At 34.4% G+C, this 24,257-nt stretch overlaps 1 protein-coding gene across 5 annotated transcripts in view; it reads right to left on the bottom strand.

Moving 5' to 3' along the window:
- TAF2 (TATA-box binding protein associated factor 2) overlaps positions 1 to 24,257 on the bottom strand; it is a 99,458-nt gene that overhangs the window by 49,018 nt on the left and 26,183 nt on the right. For 3 of the 5 annotated variants that reach the window (XM_047726055.1, XM_047726057.1, XM_047726058.1), the window contains 13 exons: positions 23,288 to 23,401; positions 22,044 to 22,143; positions 20,372 to 20,457; positions 17,768 to 17,898; positions 16,582 to 16,741; positions 15,786 to 15,900; positions 15,333 to 15,442; positions 13,271 to 13,336; positions 11,823 to 12,075; positions 9,632 to 9,772; positions 6,219 to 6,329; positions 1,647 to 1,840; positions 885 to 1,024 (listed from right to left, as the gene is read on the bottom strand). In XM_047726055.1, coding sequence (XP_047582011.1) covers positions 885 to 1,024; positions 1,647 to 1,840; positions 6,219 to 6,329; positions 9,632 to 9,772; positions 11,823 to 12,075; positions 13,271 to 13,336; positions 15,333 to 15,442; positions 15,786 to 15,900; positions 16,582 to 16,741; positions 17,768 to 17,898; positions 20,372 to 20,457; positions 22,044 to 22,143; positions 23,288 to 23,401 — 1,721 coding nt within the window. Of the gene's footprint in view, positions 1 to 884; positions 1,025 to 1,646; positions 1,841 to 6,218; positions 6,330 to 9,631; positions 9,773 to 11,822; positions 12,076 to 13,270; positions 13,337 to 15,332; positions 15,443 to 15,785; positions 15,901 to 16,581; positions 16,742 to 17,762; positions 17,899 to 20,371; positions 20,458 to 22,043; positions 22,144 to 23,287; positions 23,402 to 24,257 lie in introns of all 5 variants that reach the window. The other 2 variants (XM_047726054.1, XM_047726056.1) reach the window with 1 other exon arrangement.

Genomic DNA, 24,257 nt, shown 5'->3' with positions numbered 1-24,257 from the left:
TCACTGGGTCTTTCATTTCACACTTTCTTCAATCTTGAGTTATTATTTGATTCACTTCCAGCTCAGCTGAAAATTCTTTGGGAATTTTGTTTTAAAGAGTGTTACAAAGGAGATGTACTTCTAAATCTTTAAGATTATATGAGTGACAACCTGGCAAAAAGAGAAGATAGGATTGCACTTTTCCCTAAACATTACATTAGCCCTCTGTTCACTATCTTTTGAACTCTTCATATTCTGAAGAAGTCACAGGCCACAGGTAAATCATTATTTTTTTATCCTGTACAATAACTAGGTTCTGATATTCCTAGGAACTTATACACTTTTTCTTTAACCTTAAAATTTTAAATTTTATCAGATTTTAGCTTAAGAAGTTTCATTTTACTCTTTCAAAATATTCTATTTTGGATTATTGTTTTTCTTCTATCTCTTCTATTCTTCTTGACTGAATTCTTAATATTTTCATCTCTTTATTTTTCTGCCCTGTATATCTTTAAATGTTTTGAATACACAATATTCTCTTGGTCACTTTCTGCTCTTACATTTTTTTTCAATTTCATGAAGCCTGTTCTAAGGTACAAGATGTTTTCTTGAGTCCTCAGTTAGAAACTTCCCAAAAATCTTCTTCTAGTTTTAATAACATGTAATTAAAGCTATGGAGTAATACTACTGACTCCTTAGAAAGACCAAAGATACCTATCTCTAATTTTATTCTTTTCCTTCACTTATTCTTATGCAAGTTCTACATTTATCAAAAATTCTTTCTAAAGAATTTAAAATTTAAAAACCTATTATGTAATAGGAAACCCCAATAACTAAGATGGCTTTAAATATTTAATAAACATTTCCTTCTAAAATGATATGCACACAGGCTTCTAAAGCATTACCTTTCGTATAATCAACGACTGCTTCCAAAGCTGCTATCCTGATGTCCACAAAGTGGCCATACTCTGCATAAGATTTAAAAAGAGCTGGATCACTTGGAACATGTCCATTCTTCTGAAGCACTCGTATGGCTCTCAAACAACTAGGAAAAAGAGTACTTGCAGTTAAATATTTCCATAAAAATATACTGAATCAAACTTGTTTCCCAGACATTAGGAATCAATCTGTAACAGCAAACTGAAATGCTGATGTGATCTGAATCTTTTAATTTTGTAACATTAATTTTATGCAATAATTTAGTCAATAACATCATAAAAGTGAGAACTGATGATATCTGAACTACTGGATCAACTGTTTTTTAGCAAACTCCTAAAGAAACAAGCTTTTAATAGCCATATACAAACAAGTTGACAGAACTAAAGTCATCTAAATAAGAAGCTTAATAATACAGAGATGTTTATACTATATCCAATGGGATAAAAACATTTTCCAGACATCAAAAATAATGCTTATGAAGAACTTCTGATGACATGAGAAAGTGTTGTGATAAAAGAATATAAAAATTTATATACATAATATGTATCACATAGTTAAAAATGTATTTAGTTACAAGATGAAAAAATTTAGAAAACCATTCTCCAAAATACTAAAAATACATCTGTGATGGTATAATGAAAAAGGATTTTAATTTTCTCCTTTTACTTTACTATATTTCCTATAATTAGGATAATTTCTATTATAAAAGCAAGTAACTTTTATTATACCTGACAGTGATGGTGTGTCTATAACTTGGAAGAAGTTTTTCCATATTCAAAAACCTGGTGATTTCTTCAAGAATGAGTCGCACATCTGGATTTAAGTTGTCCAAAGTTCGAACTTCATTATTCACACTGACTGCTGGCGTAACAGAGTTGGCAAGGGCATCGATCATTTCAGCACGATAATAGTTATCTGAAAACTAAGCCAAAAATAATTGCAAGAAACAAAATTCACACTTCTGTTCAAAAATTAATAAAATATTTATAACTTCAAAACATAATTTATCAGAAAACATACGCAAGTTTTTGGGTAATTATTTAACTATGTCTTTTGTGTAGTTATCCATTAGGAAAAAGAGTAACTCACTAATTAGTAATACATTAGTTTACTCAACTAGTATTTACTGCATATAAGAGGAACCTAGTTAGATTCCTCTCAAAGGAAGACCACAAGCCACAAAGCCTACTGGTAACACACAGCTTGAAATCAGCTGTTTAGCTCTATTCTCACATATAAATTTATAATCAAGAATCACCAGATATTTAAGGAAAGCATCAACATAAAAAAGGAAGACCAAAACAAACAAAAGGAAGAAAAGCAACCTGTTGGAAAGAGTTTGCAAGGAAAAGAACACTGCTAAGGGGGAAGAAAATCCAAAATCTATCATGAACATTGTCTGAGAAATAACCAAAGGTATGCCTTCCAACTGCATAACACATTTTAAAAAGAAAAAATATGCAGAGATTAGAAAAAAATTGCAGAGATTCAGAATCAAAATTAAATTGGAATATAAAATTGAAAAAAGTTCCTTAAATTCTAAGCAAAAAGGAAGATACAAAGTAAAAAGAAAAGGAAACGAGGCCTGGTGTAGAAGACATAATAAAGTACAAACAGGAGATCTAGCAAGAGAGGCAGAGATAGGAGAGGAGACAACCATCCAAAACAATTTCTAAATCCATATCCCAGTCAATTCCCAGAGAAACAATTTATTGAAAGCAATCTAGGGTGGCTTGATTTAGCCTGGGAATTTGAATATGGAGCAATTAATTTTATCATCAGTGGGAATACGATACAGTTTTATATCATTGGGAATATGGTACAGTAACACCAACTGCCAGGGGACAAAGGGGAAGCACGTGTCCCCTGTGACTTCCATGGTGGAGGCAGAAATTCACAATGACAGTTTTAACGACAGAATCCCAACACGTGCCTATGTTCAGATACTGGGCAGAAAAAAATAAGGCACACACAAAAAAACAAAAATCAAAGAAAAAATACTCCATACATGTTCACTATGGACCAAGTTTTGTTTTCAAATCATTTTCATGATTGCAAAATTAATCACTAAAATTTTAATCTCTAAAAGTCCTATCTTTCCCTCTGGAGCCAGGGAAAAGAATCATGGATTTTTGTCAGCCTAATTTTGTTTTAACATTGTGGTATTTATCAACCTTTTCTTTTCCAGGTTCTAAGTCTTGTTTCCAATTTAGAAAGACCCTTTCCATTCAGAGATTATTCAAATTACCAGTTTTCTTCAAATATTCTGATTGCTTCACTATTACCTTCTGATAACTACTCTGCCAACAAAGCAAGAGTCCATTTACTTAACCACTATTTCTGACATAAGTATTCAAATCACAGAATGAACTTGGAAATTAAAAATGAGATGGGGGTGGGGCACCTGGGTGGCTCAGTGGGTTAAGCCGCTGCCTTCGGCTCAGGTCATGATCTCAGGGTCCTGGGATCGAGTCCCGCATCAGGCTCTCTGCTCAGCGGGGAGCCTGCTTCCCTTCCTCTCTCTCTGCCTGCCTCTCTACCTACTTGTGATCTCTGACTGTCAAATAAATAAATAAAATCTTTAAAAAAAAAAAATGAGATGGGGGAGTGGGTGAACTAGGAAAACCAAAAAGATTTAACATTTATCCCTCTGACCACATTCAATTTTCACAGCTACTATAATCCTAACTGAACAAGCTAGATTATCTGATCACCTTAAGGTTATAAGAGACAAAGAAGAAAAAATAATTTGCAGAACACATGGAAGGTAGGAGGTATTCGGTATAGCGATAATTCCTACAAAAAACAAAACAAAACAAAACCTGAAGGCATCAGTATCAGTGTACTATAGCAAAGTGTACTATAGTGTACTATATACAAAGACTGACTGATGTTTTTAACAAAATCAGGAATAGTTCAACCCATGTTCTGTGTACTGTAATTAACAAAACAGAAATTCCATAGGCATATATTATTTATTAGAAATTCATATATATGTATAAGAGATTAGCATAGAAAATGACTAATAACTAAGCTTTAAGGGGGTTTAATTTCAGACTTCTTGAAAACTTACCCAGAGTACTGAATTTCATGCTCTACCCAGTTAATGAGATGTTAAAAAATTTTCAAATATTTTCCACTGATTCTCAACTTCTTTTTGGCATTTCTACACATCTGGCTTATTACCCTAAGGTAAATCTTTATTAGCTTCTAATCTCCTCAAAGGGAAATTGAGATAATAGTCTCTATCTCAGATATCTGATGAGAATCATATTAGATTATACATATTTTGGTACTGGCCATCCAACACACAAAAAACAGCTTATTTTATTATTACTATTGTTATCATTATTGTATTTATTCTATCCTTAATATCTTCCAAGATTAGTATGCTAATCTTACAGCCACTAACTATAGCACCTGATTAAGCCTTCTTCTCAAAGTTACAAGAAATTGAGTCTTACACGTTGTTCTGCAAAAAAACAACGGAAGTGTAAAATTTCATAATGTCAGTACGCACCTTACAAAATCCTAAATGATGACATGGATGATATAGCATCATGTAAAGTAGCATGGTGCACTAAAAAGATCACCACATAGATGGGTGGCGACAGCTCACAGCACAATTCCCAGATTACACTTACTGTTAATTTTCAACTCTCAACCTCTGTGTTCTTCTTTCATTTGTCAACTCCAAAATAAGTAAGGTTTAAAGAAATTAAGGTAGATGAAATCACTTTACAAAGTAAAAGTACTATACTGGGGCTACCATGATTTTAATTACATAAGCAACCCGCCGAAACATGGAACTGACATAAACAATCTTATAAAGTATTTCCCCCTTCCATCTGAATGTAATTTTGATTCGATTATCATCTGAAATTCTAACCTTGTATCTTCAAATAAAAGAAATTCATGTGTAGAGGAAGAAAGGAATACTATAAATCAAAGTCAAAACAAACCAGAAGACTAGGAAAGAATCTTATAAAAAAATTTTTTAAAGATTTTATTTATTTATTTGACAAAGAGAGAGAGATCACAAGTAGGCAGAGAGGCAGGCAGAGGGGGGGGCAGGCTCCCTGCTGAGCAGAGAGCCCGATTCGGGGCTTGATCCCAGGACCCTCGGATCATGACCTGAGCCGAAACCCACTGAGCCTCCCAGGCGCCCCTAAAAATTTTTTAACAGTATTCAAAAATGGAAAGAAAAAGTCTATCAACTATAATGTACTTTTAAAGTACTAATTTTTTAAGGACTATTTTTAGCTTAAATCATTTGAATATTATTCTATGGACTTGAGGAAAAATTGGTCTTCCTGATTTTCATTACCAATCACCATTTTTTAATAAACATACTTGTCACTTTTTCTTTACTGTTGTGATGTTTCATTAACTGTTCATGATTTTGACTTATCTGCCCTATCAGATACATGTGTCTTTACATGTCCTGTTCCTTCTTCCTAGAATAACACTGAGAAAATCCTATTCATCTTTAGGACTCAGTTTGAAAGTCACCACTGGTATACAAAACTTCCCTGAGTTTTTTTCTCTATACCCTTTGGAAGGCACTACTTTCTTTGAATTGCCCTAGAAAAGTCTAAACATATTTCCACTATGGATGACTATTAACTGCTTACTTGTCTGATTTCCCCATTAGGTTGAATCTGTGAGGGTCCAGAGTCAAACTGTGAAATACAGCAGTTGTTCAAGACATGTTTAATGAGTAAACAAAATTCTAGATGCCATCTACCAACTCTTCTTTCTAACACAGTATATTGCCTAGCACAGCATGTATTTTCAAAAACATTTGCTGACTATTAGTTAGAATTACAAGATGTAATGACTTTTGAAGCATAGCACTCAACAGCTATTTGCTAAATAAATTAATAAACATACGTTATAGTAAAAAGTTAAATTTATTAATTAACAAATTATCCCTGGAGGGAACTGTTTTCTGTATCACATGGCAATAGAAAAAGGAATAAAAAATAACTGGGCTGTCAGACTTCCCCAAATCAAGTTTTAGTTGGCTTCCTGAAATCTGATACACTACTATTTCCACATTGCAACAGGTATGAGGAACATGCAAAAAAAAAACTAATTAAAACAAACAACTAATCTTGGGTTGTCTTCCACTGGTTATTATAATAAATCATATTTGTGTATTATATAACAAATATATACGTATATAGTCTGAAGAAATTTCAAGTACCATGGACTCAACAATGATTTCACAGTCTAAATATTTCTTTAAGAACAAAATGTCACTAGGTAGTTTTATAATATTTGTTAAAGTATCTTACCTTATTTTTTCTGTTGTCATTGTACTTGATTAAGTCTAAAATGAATGTTAAGACTTCTTTGGGACAAAGGTTGTGAACATCTCTCAATAAAGCCATTGCAACTGGCATAGTCTACAAAAAAAAAAAAAAAAAAGAAAAGAAACTTTTTAAGCATATAACCTCTTCTGTTACTACAATTCATTTTAGTATATGCAGAAAAGGGTTACTCCAGGGCTGACCTAGGTATCTGGATGGCGCTTAACCCTCTAATTCTCACCCCTTCTCACTGGGAACATGTGACACGTTGCAACAGAGAGCAGAGTAACAAACCAAGGGCGGAGTAGTCTGTAGCCTGTGTGCCTATGTCTTCATTTGGTGAAGTAAAGTATATGACATATTAATTATATAAATGCAGTTCTGTGTCTTACAGTGGAAAAGGAATGGGTTTTAACACTAGAGAGACTATTCTTCAAGTCCTACTCTACTACCAAGACGATTATTTTAGCCAGCTGCCTAGTTAAGAGCCTTGCTTCCTCACAAACATGTTTAGGATCAGATGATACAGTGGCTGGAAGCATGCGACAGACAGGAAAGACATCATGAGTCTGAGAGACACTGATTCTGCAGTACCACCCCACTCTAAACCTAAAGAAAAATGGTAAATTACCTAAAATCCAGCCTAACTTTTCCCTTTCCAGATTTTCACAGGGAATTTTCCTAAAGAAGTGGAAACCTGACTCACACAGTGGTAACCTTTACCAGTAAAACCAAGCTATTTAAACTCAAGAAAGAACCACAGATGAAGTCATCACAGTCCTCAGTACCCTGGGAGATTTGGACTATGCTCTCATCTGATTCAAACTAACAGCATCTTCCAAATTGCAGGACAAAAAGGAGGGTAAGCTCCTTTGCTTGCATGAAGGAGTAGAAGCGATAAGACCATCAGTGTTACCACGATATATAACAAAAGACAGTGTTCGTGCCCTAAGAATGGAAGGAAAGGCTCTTTTCCACAGAAATACCTGTCCTATGCCTGTTCTGCCCTTAAGGAACTCAGGTTTGACTTAGAGTAATCTTTTCTCAGTCTTTTCTGGCACCAAAGTATTATGTGAAAGAAACTGGTCTACAAGCATTACTTTTCCAACTTTTTTGACCGCAACCCACAGTAAGAAATACATTTACATCCCAATCTACACACACACCAATGTCATGTATACTAATTAAAACCACAAACACTCTATACCTACCCTTATAAGATATGTTGCCTTCTGATACTGCCTACTATTTTATTTAAAAACAAACAAACCAAAACTTACAAATCGATCTCATCCCTCTCACTAATGGGACACACCTCCCAATATGAAACACAATGTAAGGTATACGGACACAATGGCACAATGAAGGGAACATTCTGGGTAGACAGAGAAATCAACTTGTCTCCATAGCATGGATTAGTGAAATGGCAAGAGAGAGCTGAGCAACAAGTTAAGTACTAGAGAATGTTCAGTCCTTTAAAATGACACGCCACCTACGCCTGGGTGGCTCAGTGGGTTAGGCCGCTGCCTTTGGCTCAGGTCATGATCCCAGGTCCTGGGTTCAAGCCCCACATCGGGCTTTCTGCTCAGCAGGGAGCCTGCTTCCTCCTCTCTCTCTGCCTGCCTCTCTGCCTACTTGTGATTTCTCTCTGTCAAATAAATAAATAAAATCTTTAAAAAAAAAAAAAAATGACACGCCACCTAGACTTCTTTGATCACACCCATATTGGCTTTCCCAAAACCTGGTTCATCCTGAATCTGTTCTGCTGATGATATTCGCTCTAATTATATCATGACTTCTATTTTCAGTAGGTATCTCCATGTGGCTGGGTAATCTTTTCCTTCTCCCACTGTCACATAGAAATCTCACCTTACCTAACAACCCCCTCAACATCTATCATTTCACCCACTTCCAATTTGCTTTCCACCTGCCTCAGAAAAAGGAATGTCCTTATCTTTTCTAAAATAAACCTCCCAACTGCGTCCCACCCACTCTTGTATCTTTAGAATTGACTTCGCCTTCTCTTGTTTATATTTCCTTGCTCCCACTTGAATATTTCATCTCGCCCTTTCCACAGATTCCTTTCTCTGTGCCAAACATGCCTCAAGTTTCTTCTTCCTTTATACAAAACTAACCCACTGCTTTATCCATGACATGTCTTTCTCCCACTGCTCAACACCAAAATCATTAAATAGGCTTTGTTAGTTTTTTCTACTTCAACTTCATTCCTCTTTCTAGTTTGATCTACTTAATCTGAACTCTGCCTTTATTACATATTTTGTTTTTTTTTTTTAGAGAGCATATGTACATATATATATAGAGAGAGAGAGAGACAGAGAGACAGAAAGGGGAGGAGGAGGAGGAACAGATGGAGAGGGAGAAAGAGGATCTTAAGCAGGCTCCACACCTAGCACAGAGTCTGATGCAGGGCTCAATTTCACGACCCTGAGATCACAGACTGAGCCAACCAAAATCAAGAGGTGGATGCTTAACTGAGCAAGCCACCCAGGCACCCCTGCCTTCATCTTCATCATCATCATCATCATCATCATTAAATCAATCAAAACATTTTACAAGTGGTTTGCAAATTGTCCAAATGTTGAAAATCCTGCCATTCCCATATCCCTTCCTAAAACAGTGATACCATCGCACCACTGTGACTTTCTATATATATATATATATATATATATATATATAAATTTTCTATCTGATATAGTGTAAAAATACTTTATATACTTGGTCTATTTGATTTTTAAAAAGACAAATTTTACAATTGAGTAAACTGAAGCTTACAGGGTTAAGAAATTTATCCACATGCAAACTGCTAGTGAGAGCAGAGCTAAGACTGAAACCAGAGAGGGGTACTCTACTTGTCTGTTTCAGAAGGGCTGTCCGCATTCTGGAAGGACTACCATCAGAAGGACTCACCCATACCTCCATCCCCTATATGAGCAACCAAGAGGTCAAATTATCCATTTCTGTTTACTTTAGTATGAATGTTGATAGCTACTTACACACAGCTCATAATCTCAATGAATAATCAATTAAAATTTGGGGAACATTTTTTTTTAAGATTTTGATTTTGAGAGAGAAAGAGACAGAGAGAGAGCATGAGCAGGTGAGGGGCAGAGTGAGAAGCAGACTCCCCACTGAGCAAGGAGCCTGAATCGGGGCTCGATCCCAGGACCCTGGGATCATGACCTGAGCCGAAGGCAAACAGCTGACCAAATGAGCCACCAGGTGCCCCTGGGTAACATTTTGAAGAACCAAAAATAGAACAAAGGCAAACATTTTATAAAAAAGTAAACACACCTGTTATTTAAATAGTCCCCAAGTTAAACTGAAATACACAGATAACAGCAAAAAACAATTATAACAAAGTAGAAAGTAAACTGTACCTTTTGTAGAAAATAGCTTTGAAAGCTCATAAAGTTGTTTGTTTTCACAATGTTTGGACAAGTTTTGCAACAAAACATTCGAGTAAAGAGTGACTTCATGGCTGGTGGTCCTGTCCATGTGCTCACCATTGAATTTGCAATCTGCAAATAATTAGAATGAAGTAATTTCCATTACCACTGAAAACATATTTTTAAATAAATAAAATAGCTTCTTAAAAACTATTAATACAATTGGATTTGTTTTCAACAATTTCAATTCTCAGAAATTTAATAATTTTAGCCTTTTATTACCATTTCCAAAAAAAATTAACTCACCTTCCCCCCAATTCTTTTTTTTTTTTTATATATTATTTATTTATTTGAGAGAGAGAGAGAGACAGTGAGAGAGAGCATGAGCGAGGAGAAGGTCAGAGGGAGAAGCAGACTCCTGTGGAGCCAGGAGCCCGATGTGGGACTCGATCCCAGGACTCCAGGATCATGACCTGAGCTGAAGGCAGTCACTTAACCAACTGAGCCACCCAGGTGCCCCTCCCCCCCAATTCTTATGTACACTTACATTTTCTGTAATTTCTAAGTTGGAGCACTCTGTTATGTTTAAAAAAAAAATTTGCAAAAGCTTCTATTCTGAATAAGTTTGTCCTTTTCATTTAGGAAAATATAATTCTAACACTTCAAATTACCAAATAGAATCATCACCATGAGTTTTAAATAAGGCTTTAAAGTCTACCCTAACTGAAAAATAAGCCAAGTACAGTGCTAATGTTTAAGTCTGCAAGAATGCTCTACAGAAAAACCATATATTGCTACTGAAACTTTTAGAGTATATAGAAATTATGTCTGAAAAGAATAATTTATAATTTTAAATAACAGTCTATAATTTCATGGACCTGCTAAGAATTTAGCATGCAAGAATCATACAAAGATCTTTATAAAAGCAATGAAATTATATCCTTAGCAGATGATCTATCAAAAAATACCATGTTGTCCCTCACATATCTGAGCAGGATGTAGCAATGTAACTACTCAATAGTGACCATTAAAGACAAAACGAATCTAACCATTACAATCTTCGGAAATGCTGGGCAAATGGATTTTAGCAGTGAGGAAGGCAGGGCAGTCACTAAATGCGAATGAACCTATATCAAGATTTTTTTTAAATACCTGGAACCCAGTATTTCTGGCCAAATTTTTGTCTGCATTTTTCTGGTTTTCATTTGTTCTACCTTCAGTTTTTTTGCATCTAAAGAAAAAATTTAGTTTTCTTAATAAATAAACTTTTCTAGCATGTGAAATTATAGAACCTATCATTTTAAGTTATGTATCACTAATATTGGTTACTAAACCCAAACCAACATGAAATAACCACCACACAGACTAGTTAAGATGAACTGATTTCCTATAATATTTAACGTAAAGCACTACTCAAACTAAGGAATTTCTTGCCAAATGCATTCTGTGCTTTAACAGGATGGGTTTGGCAATTCAATAAAATGGTGAACAATCCTCTTTGAATTTAAAATCTGACTTTCAGGGCGCCTGGGTGGCTCAGTGGGTTAAGCCGCTGCCTTCGGCTCAGGTCATGATCTCAGGGTCCTGGGATCGAGTCCCGCATCGGGTTCTCTGCTCGGCAGAGATCCTGCCTCCTCTCTCTCTCTCTCTCTGCCTGCCTCTCCATCTACTTGTGATCTCTCTCTGTCAAATAAATAAATAAAATCTTTAAAAAATAATAATAATAAAAAATAAAAAAAATAAAATAAAATCTGACTTTCAGTTTGACAATAAAAAAAAAATTTTTTTTTTTAAACCTTGGTCTGACCTGGTAAAGTTCACTCTGTAAGCACAGAGGCAGGCAGAGGGGGAGGCTGAGCAGAGAACTGGATGGATGTGGGGTTCAATCCCAGGACCCTGAGATCATGACCTGAGCCGAAGGCAGAGGTTTAACTCATTGAACCACGCAGGCGCCCCGACAATGATAAACTTTTAATGCATTATCTATTTTCAGATCAAAATATTTTCCTTCTGAATCAGTCTTATTAAACATATTTGGAAAAAAGCTTTTGAGGGACCAGCTACCAAGTAAAATTAAAAGACTTCAGTAAATGTTAATTCATTATCAGAGTTTTTTGGGTTTTTGTTTTTGTTTTTTTTTAATGCAGTAATCGTGTTTTCTTTCTACTATGCATCATCTCACCTTTGCGAGGCAGAAGCAAGCAGACATTCTTACTCGGTAGAAACACTGCTCTTGTTCTAATATGTCAGTGAGTGCAAGGCGAGATGCTGGCGTAGGGAACTTCTCCAAGGCCAGAATGGACTCCTGCTGTGCAACAACGTCCCTCTCATAGCGGAGCTGATACTGCCACATGAAATCAGCTTGCTCAAATTCTACTTTCCTCAGCACTGACATATCTGGGTCTATCCTTATCCACAGCAAAGGGGAATCAGCACTGAAAGAAAATAAAATTTTCTTTTGTTTCAATTTCATATATTTATAAAATAAAAACTAAGCATTTATTAAACAGATTCTCTTCTCTATGTAATACTCAAGACTGCCTGAACTTTTACTGTATTTTTTTAATCACACTGAACATTCTCATTATATTTAATGTATTTCAAACTTTCTCACAATAGCTAATCTTTACTAATCTTACTTAAAAGATCCCTCAAGGATAAGAAGACAGTGGTCACAAAGAAATTCCATCTCAAAATATTAATCTGGGGATTTTGATTTGTGATTATATAATGTGAAAAAAAAAGAATGAGATCAAATTTCTTCATTCCATGGCCTACAGCCTAACTGACTATGGCTATAAACGCCATCATTTCTTGGAATCAATCTGTGACTAAGAAATAAATTTATCTTACTAAATTAACTGATTTTTAATACTTTTTAAAAAAAATGTTAGATTCATGATCATCTTTTTCAAATAGCAAGTTCTGAAATCATAGTTCAGAGGCATATCATGAATTTATCCTCCCATACTTGTCAAAGTAACTCCCAGTTTAAAAAAATCTAGTCTATGTCAACACCATCATCAAAAGGACACTACCTAAAATACTACTTTAATTCACCAAATACTAGTGGGTGCTTACTACAGGAAAGGCACTTGATATGGAAAAAGTATATAAATAGCATATAAACAGCAGTAATATTTGGCAACCAAGCCAGTAAATAATTACAGATATTTAATTTAAAAAAAAAAACACACACAGAGGCACAATATGGATGAGCAAAATGAAGTCTGAGTTATAGTATTTTTAAAAATTAAACACTGCCAATCAGTAAATACTACCACATAAAATTTACAACAGTGATATTTAAATTGTATTTTGAAAGCACGGGGAGCCTCAAAATGCCCTGAAGCCTTGACCAAAGACAAAAAGAACCTGGATCATCTGAGAGCTCCCTAGAAATACAGACTGTCAGGACCCACTAGTGAAGCACTAGATCAGAAACTGTATATTAAGAAGATCTGCAAGTGACTGACATGCACATTATAGTCTGAGAAACACTGCACTTCTACGGACTTTCAAAGTTTTAAAAGCAGCAATTTCAACACATTTACATACTTTTAGGTGTGTGGAGTAACGAGACAAATGACAATACATGTAATATTACATCCTGAAACTTAAGTAACTTACTCCATTGCAGAAAGATCCATGTCAACTTCTTCTCCATTCATGAGTGGAATTTTTTTCTTCTTATTCCTACATTCAGGGAAAAGTTAAGTTTACAAACTGTGACATGTTCAGTTCAGAAAGGAGATAAGAACAGCTGAAGTTCAAAATAAAAACTTCAGGCAATGTTGTAAGACAGCTTGAGGAAGAAGGGATAGTGAATGTAATGGAATTTAAACACCAAAAAAATCTATTTTGAAGCTGAAGGGAATGAAGTCTATGATACTGAAAGTTCTTCCTGATGAAAGCTTAACAAAAAACAAAAATATATAGCTAAATGCCAGGTTAAAACATAGATGTACTTCTAAAAACTGGTAATCTACAATTTTATACAGAAAAGATTGATCTATCAACAAAAAAATCCTTTATAAAAAATTTGAAAAAATAACCAGGCCTGACATGAGACAAGGAGCAAGGAGCTATCCCATATGAAATGAAGTATGTGGTTAACTATAAAACATCTTAACAATATTAATTAACATGTACAACTGATCAATATGAAAAAGATTTAGGATAAGTCCTCCAAAAAACAATTGCTTCCATGCAAATTACTCTTGAATGATAAAATCTACTGGATATACACTAAAAACTTGGGAGACTACAAATTAAAATAGGAACAGAAAACAGTCTTCCTGTGTTCCTCACACCAAAGAATACCCAAAGGACATACTGTTACTATAGAGAAAAAAACCCTGAGGAAATGCTATGAAAAGGGTAGCAATAGGATGTTCCCAATTTCCAAGGCAGAAACAGAACAAAAGGAAGGGAAATTCAGCCTAAACTAAGAAAGAATTTTTGCAGAGAAAAAACGGTTTCAGGGAAATTCCACAGTCAAGTTTCTGAAGGCCGTCACAATCAACTGACATCCTCATCTGTCTGACATGACCTTAATGTAGTCGTAAAACTTCTGTTCCTGAAGTTCTGATATTACTACACAATCCTCCAGCAAAGCACAAAAATGTTCCCATCTTTTTATTCAGAATACACAGTAATGGCTAACAACAGTGGTAAGAAAAAATATACTACATTGAAGATACACGGTTGAATACTTTATTATTTTTTATTAAGGAAAATGACAATGTGCCTTTTTGAAAAACAACAAGAAGGTTTTTTGTTTGTTTGTTTTTTAAGATTTTATTTATTTATTTGACAGAGAGAGAGAGAGATCACAAGTAGGCAAAGAGGCAGGTAGAGAGAGAGGAGGAAGCAGGCTTCCCGCTGAGCAGAGAGCCTAATGCGGGGCTCGATCCCAGGACCCTGAGACCATGACCTGAGCGGAAGGCAGAGGCTTTAACCTACTGAGCCACCCAGGCGCCCCAACAAGAAGGTTTTTTAAGGGGCACCCGGTTGGCTCAGCAACTCCTGATCTTGGGGTCATGAGTTCAAGTTCCATGTTGGGTATAGGACTGCTTAAAATAAATAATGAAGGGGCTCCTGGCTGGCTCAGGTGGAGGAGCATGTGACTCTTGATCTCAGGGTTGCGAGTTTGAGCTCCACGCTGGGTATAGAGATTACTTAAATAAATTAAAAAAAAAAAAAAAAAAGAATGTTCTGTAAAGGCATGGTGATATAGAGAAAAGGAGAAAGACAAAGTAAAGAAAATGCAGGGACTTCTTATACATAGGTATTCAGTGCCTTCCTTTATATTTAATGATCATTTCCCCAATATTTACTATAGATATTAATCCAACAGGACTAATAATCCAAACAATTTGCCTTGAATTTTTCCTGGTTCCAAAAAAAATCAAACTTCTATTCCACCTCCCAATGACCCTACAAAATAAAGATTCTTAAATCTAAGTTTTTAAATTAATTAATTCAAAGAATAAAAATGTCAAGAACAGAAAGCAAATAAAGAATATTTGGTAATACCAACTTGAAATAGAAGGAAGGAAAAAAGATACCAGATAATATGTTCTTTACTTGAAACTTAGGTATATATTAGGATTTTTATTTTGGCATTTTAATCCGTGAGACTTTCAGTTTAATTATCAACTGCAGTTTAAAGTTATCATTCAATGCCTACCTTCTGCTTTTGGAATGACAGGGAATATCATGTTTAAGGCTGTTTTCTTCGATTTGCAACGTATGATTGAAAGATCCATCTAACTCCTGCACTGTCACTTTAAGTGGTCCCTTTAAAAAGAAACAGTGTTCAAAGATAATGCTAGAAAAATATCATATATGTATTCTTAGATGTACAGGTATATATTTCAAGATATAAAACAGTACTATGGAAGATCTTTATCAGGAGACACAGAAAGGTAGTTGGCACCAAAGGAGGGGAGAACTGGGGTAACCTGTGTCCCCTGAAATCTCCATCATAACCTCCATCATTGATAGTTTGTGTTTTCTCAATTTCCACCTTTGCAAACAAAATCTCATTATATCTTCTAATCAGTTCTCCACCCATAAGCTCTTCCTATATTGAAACAGGGAAGAAAGCAGTAAAAAAGGCCATTTGGAAAAAAAATCTTACCACATATTTCTGAGTTCCAGGGGATGTATAATCTTGCTTTATTTCTAATTCCAAAACATTTCGTTTTCTATTAAATGCAAAACTTCCATAAAATTTTACCACTCCACTCTGGTCTCTGCAGAATTGTAAAGGAACTTTTGAATTCTGAGATGAATATGTACTAAACAAAATAGATGACTCATTACAGTAGGTGATAACTTTCAGACACATTCTCACCAGTTCAAGGCCTGAGAACACACTTCAGGGTAAACCAGGTGGCAAAGTATTCAAAATTTTTGTGATAACTGTTTCCCCAGATTTAAACAAAATTTCTGAAATATTAACAAACTTGCGTTTTGAAAGAAATAAAACCACTGTACTGGTTTATTAATATAATAGTGCTTTGATATGAAAAAAATGTAAAAATTGAAAAGTTCCCAGATAGCACTTAAGTTGTGCCAACCCCTAACCACATCTAAAAGCCACCAGACTGCTACATCTAATGAGCCATCCTCCAGGCCTGTCTGGTGGATTATTCACCTCCCCCACCATCAAGCCTATTGCAATACTCACATACTAAAAAGCAATTCAAAATATGCAAAATTTTATAAGCATAAGCATACATGTGTGTATATCTCAATGATTAATAGGCACCTCAGCAGAAATGATTTACAGTTCCTAGTTATTTCTACTATTATTTAGCAACTTAAATAGTTCTTCTCCTTTGGTCTCCCAAATCTTTCTTTTGCCTCCTTCCCCTGACACATATAACCTTATTCCCTTCCCCTCCTTGGTGAGCTGCTACTGAAAAGGATACACCCACTGCTTTATTAAAGGCTGGATGTCTTTGCCAGAGACATTTGAGATGGATTTCAAAAATCCAGATGTGGAAACCAACATCTGACTCCACATATGTGACTGGAACTTCTGTGATGAAGCAGTACTAGCCAAACTTAGCAGTTTATTGAAGACCTGTACGGATGAAAAGGTCATTTAGTATGTTTGTGTAACACAATATACATTGTTTTTAATTCTGTACTATACCCACTTTGCATTATGACTTAACTATAGTCAATTACAAAGATAATACATTTCATATCTTACTATATAGGTAGATCTAGTTAAAGACTATTAGCAATAAAAGCATGCAAAGATTTAAACAGCCAGACTATAAAACTGTTCTTCCTCAAAATATGTCAATTTTAATGATGTCCTAGCCAAACAATGAACATTGTTTTTAAGGATTATAATAACAATAATATAAAACACCTATAATTTATTGTATCATGAACTTTCAAAGAAACTAAACATTTAGCAAGTTGAGAACACTCATTAAGACTTACACAGCTCTACAAGTTTCTTTATGGACCATCTCTCATTTAATATTGCTCCACTTTAAAGGTAAGGTGAAGGACAGAAAGATTAAAGAAAATTTTAAGGCAAACATAAAATGCTTTAAAAAATTACTAAAAAAATTTTTTTTCACTCACCTATAAGAATGTTATCAGTGCAAAAAAAAATAGCTGACCATTTACAATACATCTTGCTTCTACTACCTCAACCACTATATCTCAACTATTTACACCAAAACTTGCTTAAAATATATGACAGAATTTAATAGTAGCAAAAATAAACATCTTTTAGACAGGGTTGGGTTTTTTTATTGAAAACACTCGTAAGTGGCAGTTCACCCTTAATATTTTAAATAATGCTAAACACAAAATCATATATACAAATAGGTTTTACTTTCATTCCTACATTCTAATTTTATATCCATGACAATCCAGCATTAAACGGGTAAGTATTGATACTCATTCTACATCTGAGGAAACAAATGAAAAGCACTGATTACTTTGTGAGCAAACAGCTATTTAGTAACAGAATTCCTGCTACAACCCCAGAGGCCTGACTCCTATTCTACAGAATAGCATTCAGATTATACATATAGAACGTATCTTTCTTTGTAACTGTTAAGTCCTTAACTTCAATACTACTTACTTGCAGCATGAATTCCATACTGATCCTATTTTCAATCAATCTCATCACGAGGTGAGCTTTACACTGAAACATAGTGTAGTATTCCCAGGAGAGTGTATGTGGATGTTTTATTGAAAAGTGTAGATGAGATGCCGGACTAAAAATATAAACAACTGTACTTAATAAGACAAATTTGTGTTAAATAAACAAGTTTCATGGCCACATCATGATAATATAACTCAGTAATTTCTTAGCATGAGAGCAATACAAGTAGGAAACTTCTAAAAATAAATTTAACTGCAAGAAAATTATGAGGTTTCATGAAAAAACAAAGGAAAATTTTAATAAAAACACATCCAAGCTCCTAGATAAGAACAGTGTCCATATTTTCATGCTCTCCAAATTCATCATTATAATTAATATAATTCTAACCAATATCCCAAGGTTAAACCACATACACACAAAAAATTCCAGGTGCACTACATAACAAAAACAATTATAAAAGTACTAGAAGAAGGAAAAAAATTTCTTGTCCTATTCTAGGGTGGGAAAAATATTTAAAAACAAACAAACAAACAAACAAAAAACTAACTAAATAAATAAAATCCAGGGCACAAAGACCAGACTGACTAGGTAAAAATTCTAAAGTCTGAAATGATGATGATTATCATCATGAAAAGAAAATCATTAAAAGAAAAGTACAATCTAGTAAAAAAAAAAAAAAATTATAACATATATGAACACTTAAGATGTTTAAAATTTTTCACTATTTTAAATAATGCTGTAGTGAATGTCTTTTTACACATGTGCAAGTATTTCTGTATGGCAAATGTCTAGAAGTAAAATTTCTATTTCAACAGAGTTAGAAATACAACTACTAAATCTAAAAATCATCTACCTTAAATGGCTATTTAATTGGTACCAACAAATTACCCTTCAAAATTACTGTACCAAATTACACTCTCACAATTAATGTGTAAGGGTAGTCATTACACTTGCTTCACAACATGGCATATCGAAATTTAAAGTATTCATCAATTTGGCAGTTACACAGTAATATATGTATGACTGAACTACATTTGGTAATGCTGTACATAAATAAAGGCACACACACACACACACACAGACACACACAAAAATGGTTATGGCTATTTCTAAGAGGAACTGGTGGGAGGGAGGTATATTGCTTCCAGACTTTTTTTTGCCTTTAAAAATTAAACATATAAGAGCTAAATAAATGGGCAAAACCAAAGTAAAAGCCTTCAGTGTAAACAGTATTTACACACCATGGCAATGCCTTAATCATATCCTGGGAAACTGCCATATAGCAGGCAGTCAGAAGAAAGTGAAAGGAACTAGTATTTATGAAACTTGATTTCAAGTAATCCTCACAACCAACTTGGTTAAGGACTATTACCGTCATTTTACACATTAAAACACATACACAAAAAGGTTATGCAGTTTTCTATGATCACAAAAATATTGACAAAAATCCAAGTTTGCCTAACTCCAAATTTCTATGCTTTCCTATGAACTTACTCTTGTCTTGGTGACCATGCTACAACAAAGAAAAGGCTACTGGTTATACAACTTTAAATTTCTTAACCTCTGTGGTGATTTTTTTTAGACACGGGAGCAGCCTGGTTAATATTATACGTCCACTTTTGAAAAAATGCTTTCATATGCACAAAATACAATATATAGAATTACACAGAAAACCTATTGTAATGAAATGCAGTTATAAAAATATTTAAAAATTATGATATGCCAATATATGTGCTAGTTTATTAATACATTAAATAATGAGATCTGGCAGTGGTCTATTATAGTAATACTGAGGTGGTGATAAGTGCAGAGTATTTCAAAATATCTGCTAACAATTATAACATGACAGGAAAAGACCTATGATTTCTACTGTTGACAAAGTCACAGATAGTACTGTCTGTTGCCTACTTTCATAGTTAAGGAAAATATAAAATGTCAGCTAACAATGAGGGAAAATACAGAAAAACTTTCCCACCCATTTCAATCCACATTCCTTTAGGGAATCCATGGACACTAGAACAAACAAGACTGCCTGCCAGTACCATTATTTTGCTGTAAGTAGCTGTCTTCTTTACAGGGATTTGCTACACAACATAAGGAGAGAAAGGGAAAGAAGGAAGGTAGAGAGGGAGGGAAGTAAAAGGAAAGAAGGGAAAAAGCAAAGAATAAGTAAGTGTCTAGGTAGGTGACCATTCAGACAAACAGGTATAGGTTGGATGTCCTGAACTTGAAATTACCTACTTAAGAAAATAATTGGTGGTCCATAAGCAAAATACTTGTTCCCATTATTTTTAAACCTTTCTAAGAACAGTATAATAAACTAGCATCTGGAAATCAACATGGAAAAGAGTAAAGCCTTATATTTTTTGAGAGTCTTTAATGTTTAAATCCATTTGTAGCCATCACATGCAGTAAAAACAGTAAAGTAAGGAAAGAAGTAATGAGAGTATTACCAGTATTTGTGGTTTCAATATTACATACTATTATTTTGGTCTGTGTGGGCCTCAACACACATCCCAAGCAATCCTCAAAGACTGAACCCATAATATAAGGTTTATAATACCACCTCTGAAAAGCAAACATACTTATCCTTCTCTTTTCCTCCACCAAATATGGGATGTAGTAAAACTCCACCAGTTTTTAGTTCATATGCCACTATTTTGTCTAGCTCCTAAAAAAAATAAAAATAGAAGTCAGTGCAAATTTCTTTACGTATCAAATTTTAGAACTGAACTGTGATTTCTCATTTCCTGGAATCAAAATGTAAATTTCTTAAAATATGTTAAATGTATTTACAAAGTAATTTATGTTCTTATAAACAAAGCAGACTATACAGCCAGCTCAATAATAAAGCCAAAAAGCCTTCTCTCCTTTGTGACTTCAGGGCTGGCCAGCAGGCTGCCAATTTTTCTTAATGGCTCTTCCCAACCTTCTCTGACCTGTGTTCCAAGTTCATTTATTCCTTCTTTGTATTTTGTTTCTGGTGGAGGATTTAGGCAAGTAAAAAGAAATGGAAATAAAATTATGTCAGGAATCTACCATTTTAAAACTTCTTCAGTCTTCTCTAATAGGATACAGATCAAAGCAAAAAATAAAGTTTAAGTGGAAAAAAAAAGACAACAGAACTGTGTTACAAACTCATGACTAGTTTAAATAATAAGTAAGCTATATACAGAAGTGGTAAAAAAATCATAGTGAAGTAGTTAAAAACCAGGTTTGAATTCTGGCTCTACTGCTCACTAGCTGTGTAACTTTGACCAAATAATTTAACCTCTCTTCGTTTCAGTTTCCTCATCTGTCAAATGGGAGTACTAACAAGGTACTTAGGAAAATTAATAGTTAATACTTGTAAAATATTTACAGTAGTTCCCAAAACACTGTAAGTGCTATACGCTATTTTTGCTCTTCATTAATAGTTTTTGAAATGAAGAATGGACTCTTCCAGTTTAGATGTATAAATTCTTTTTTGGTTTAGATGTTTGAAATCCTTTACAATTATCTTTCGGCTTACTTGAGTTTAGGCTGGGATGATGAAGATACATAAAATGAGAAAAGGGGAACATGGAGGGGTTTATTTCATAAAGATATTAAAGGTTGAAATTTTCCCACTTGAGAAGGAAGGAGTTAAGCACAAGATGAGTAAAATGTATATGCACGTGAACAGAAAGGGCTAGGCAAAATACATTTGATTTTTTTCTTTTTGGCCAAACCTTTAATTAATAGGAAAAAGACGTGACAATGACAGAGAGCATAAATGCACTGAAGGGCTAGCTGGCACATAAGAAGCACTTATGATGTATAAGGCATCACGCACACTACATGTATGATGTCTCATAATCCCCATCTACTCTCCTTATAAAGATGACACGGAAAAAGATTAACCAAAGTCACAAAGCTTGTAAAGGCTATGAAGCCGACTGAAAAGTAATGTGACTCCAGAAGCTGGGCTCTAAATCTAAACAAATCTAAGCAGCACAGAGTTATGTTACCAATGACTACAAGGAGCTTGGATATATCTGATGACTAATTTGACGTTGAAGGAGCCTAAATACTTCCTTGCTTATTAGCAAAAGAGTCTTTGGAAGTCAACACTGACATGGAATTAGCTAAAAGAGACCCTTAGTCTTACTCTGTAAAGTGATTTTCATTTTGCTGGGAAAAATTAGGCACTTTCAAATGACAGTGCTTTACAATTATGGAAAGTAAAGGACAAGTGACTTGTTGACTTCTAAATGGGAATGGATCTGGCTTTTTTACCTCTTTAATCCAATGGCGGTATTCATTAACACCAAAAGTTTTTTTCATCCAAAGTCCATAAATATAGCCAGAAATTCCCTTCAGTACCCATTCATCAGACCTATACAAAAAGTCAAAATGTATTCTTTTAATCATAAAAACTCTTAATCAAAAAAATTTTCAGATAAGGCCAAAGAGGATAACAGAACACATAGTCTGTACTTTAATGCATTCTTTAAAAAAATGAAAAATAATTTAAAAAATGTATTAACAAAATATTTGGTTTAACCACTTCCTACCAGTAAGTTCTATTTACCCATTCATTACACCTCCCTCACATCTGCTTTCCAGTCTTATTTCAAGTAATGTCCCTCCATTTGCACTGCTTCCCTCCTGGCCAACTCTGTCCATACCATCCGCCTCTAAGGAAATATTTGTCCAAAGCCAGGACTGTACTGCTCAATTTGTAAATTTCACATTTGTCAATCTCATGCATAATTATCAATGGGATTCTGAGATCGAAAGTTCAATTACTTATTTTTGGTTTTTCAAGAGGAAAGGGAATTAACACAATTCATTCATCTGTTCATTCGTACACTTATCCATTCATTCACTCATTTCTTCAAACATCTTGCCTACCATGTTCCAGGCACTATTCTTTACTGAAACTATGTTATTCTGGAAAAAATTACAAATCAAGAGAACTTAACCTCTGCCAACAACAACAAAAAAAGAAACAAACCGATATTCGTTTACCACATATAGCACAGAATGGTCACAAAAATAAATTATAATCTTAAGGGAGTTTCATGTATTTCTTCAAATTCATCTCAAGTTAATAAAAAAAAAAAAACTATGTTCTTATCTCTTACTTCTTTCAAGTATATTAGTACAAAGGTAAACACTAACAGGAAAATACCTACATCATTATCACTACTGTAGAAGACTGTTATTTTGCCTTATACATGATCTTGACCATTACCAGTTACATTGAACACTGACATTAGAATTCTAACCACAGTTTTCTACACATTCAAGGCCTTATGTTTACAGTATTCATTCAGTTTTCTAATAAATTGTTGCTATCAAAATTCTTTTAAAAATTATAGAACTACAGTGCATTGATAGTCAAAAATTTGGAGTGAAATTTATACTCATTATTTTTCTCTAAATATACAGAGAGAAAAGAAAATACAGGAAAAGAAAACAAAAACAAACTTTCCCAATTCTTCATCTCAGTAGTTGTAAACTATGAAATTACTCACCAAGACATTCTGGATATGAAACACCCAAAAAACTGCTGTGCTAAGGACTGGGCTAGACACCTTCTAGTCAGAGGCGTCTCATCTATAATCATGGCACTATGTAACAGATTTGTGCTGGAATTTAAAAGAGACAGCTAATTATAACCAAGAAATAAATAATTATTCAGTCAAAATAAAATAATCATACTTTTAAAATAAGAGAATTCAAGTTCAACATAAAAGAGAAAAAACAGAACATTCTTCCAAAACTTTCACCATCTTTTCAAAATTTAGGTGAAATCCATAATCTTAATTCACTTTTGCCTAAAACAAGGACTGTAATGTTTCCCGTTGATTTCTGTGAAAAATCTAAGTATCTTTTTCTGTGGGAAGGGGAAATTATCATTAGCCTGACACAGGTATGTTCATCAGAAACTGATCCTCCTATGAAGCACTCTTCTAATTTCAAAAACCTTTTCCTAATAGTAACTATTAATTTTTTAAAAAGATTTTATTTATTTATTTGCGAGACAGAGTGAGCAAGAGAGAGCACAAGCAGGGACAGAGAAAGAAGGAAAAGGAGACTCCCCTGATGAGCAGGGGGCCTGATCCGGGGCCCAATCCAAGACCCTGGGATCACAACCTGAGCCAAAGGCAGACACTTCACCAACTGAGCCATCCAGGAGCCCCGCCCCCCCCCCCCCCACTTCTTTTAAAGTAAGTTCTACACCCAGTGCAGGGCTTGAACTCACAACCTCAAGATCAAGAGTCATATGCTCTACCAAGTGAGCCAGGCAGGCACCCCTATTAATTTTTTGTGCTTCATTGTTTACTTTTAAATACGCTGACCATTAAGATCTTTCTAACATACTCCAGAAAATACAGGGGCAATAATACTATTCCGCTTCTACAGATGAGAAAATATAGGCCCAGATAAGATAAAATGATTGAACCCAAGGCATAAAATTTATAAATCTGGAACTTTCCAAGG

This window comes from Lutra lutra, chromosome 4 (assembly GCF_902655055.1).
Source record: "Lutra lutra chromosome 4, mLutLut1.2, whole genome shotgun sequence".
Lineage (NCBI taxonomy): Eukaryota > Metazoa > Chordata > Mammalia > Carnivora > Mustelidae > Lutra > Lutra lutra.
Note: the sequence above shows the minus strand (reverse complement) of the source record. Positions and strands in the feature narration are given on the sequence as shown.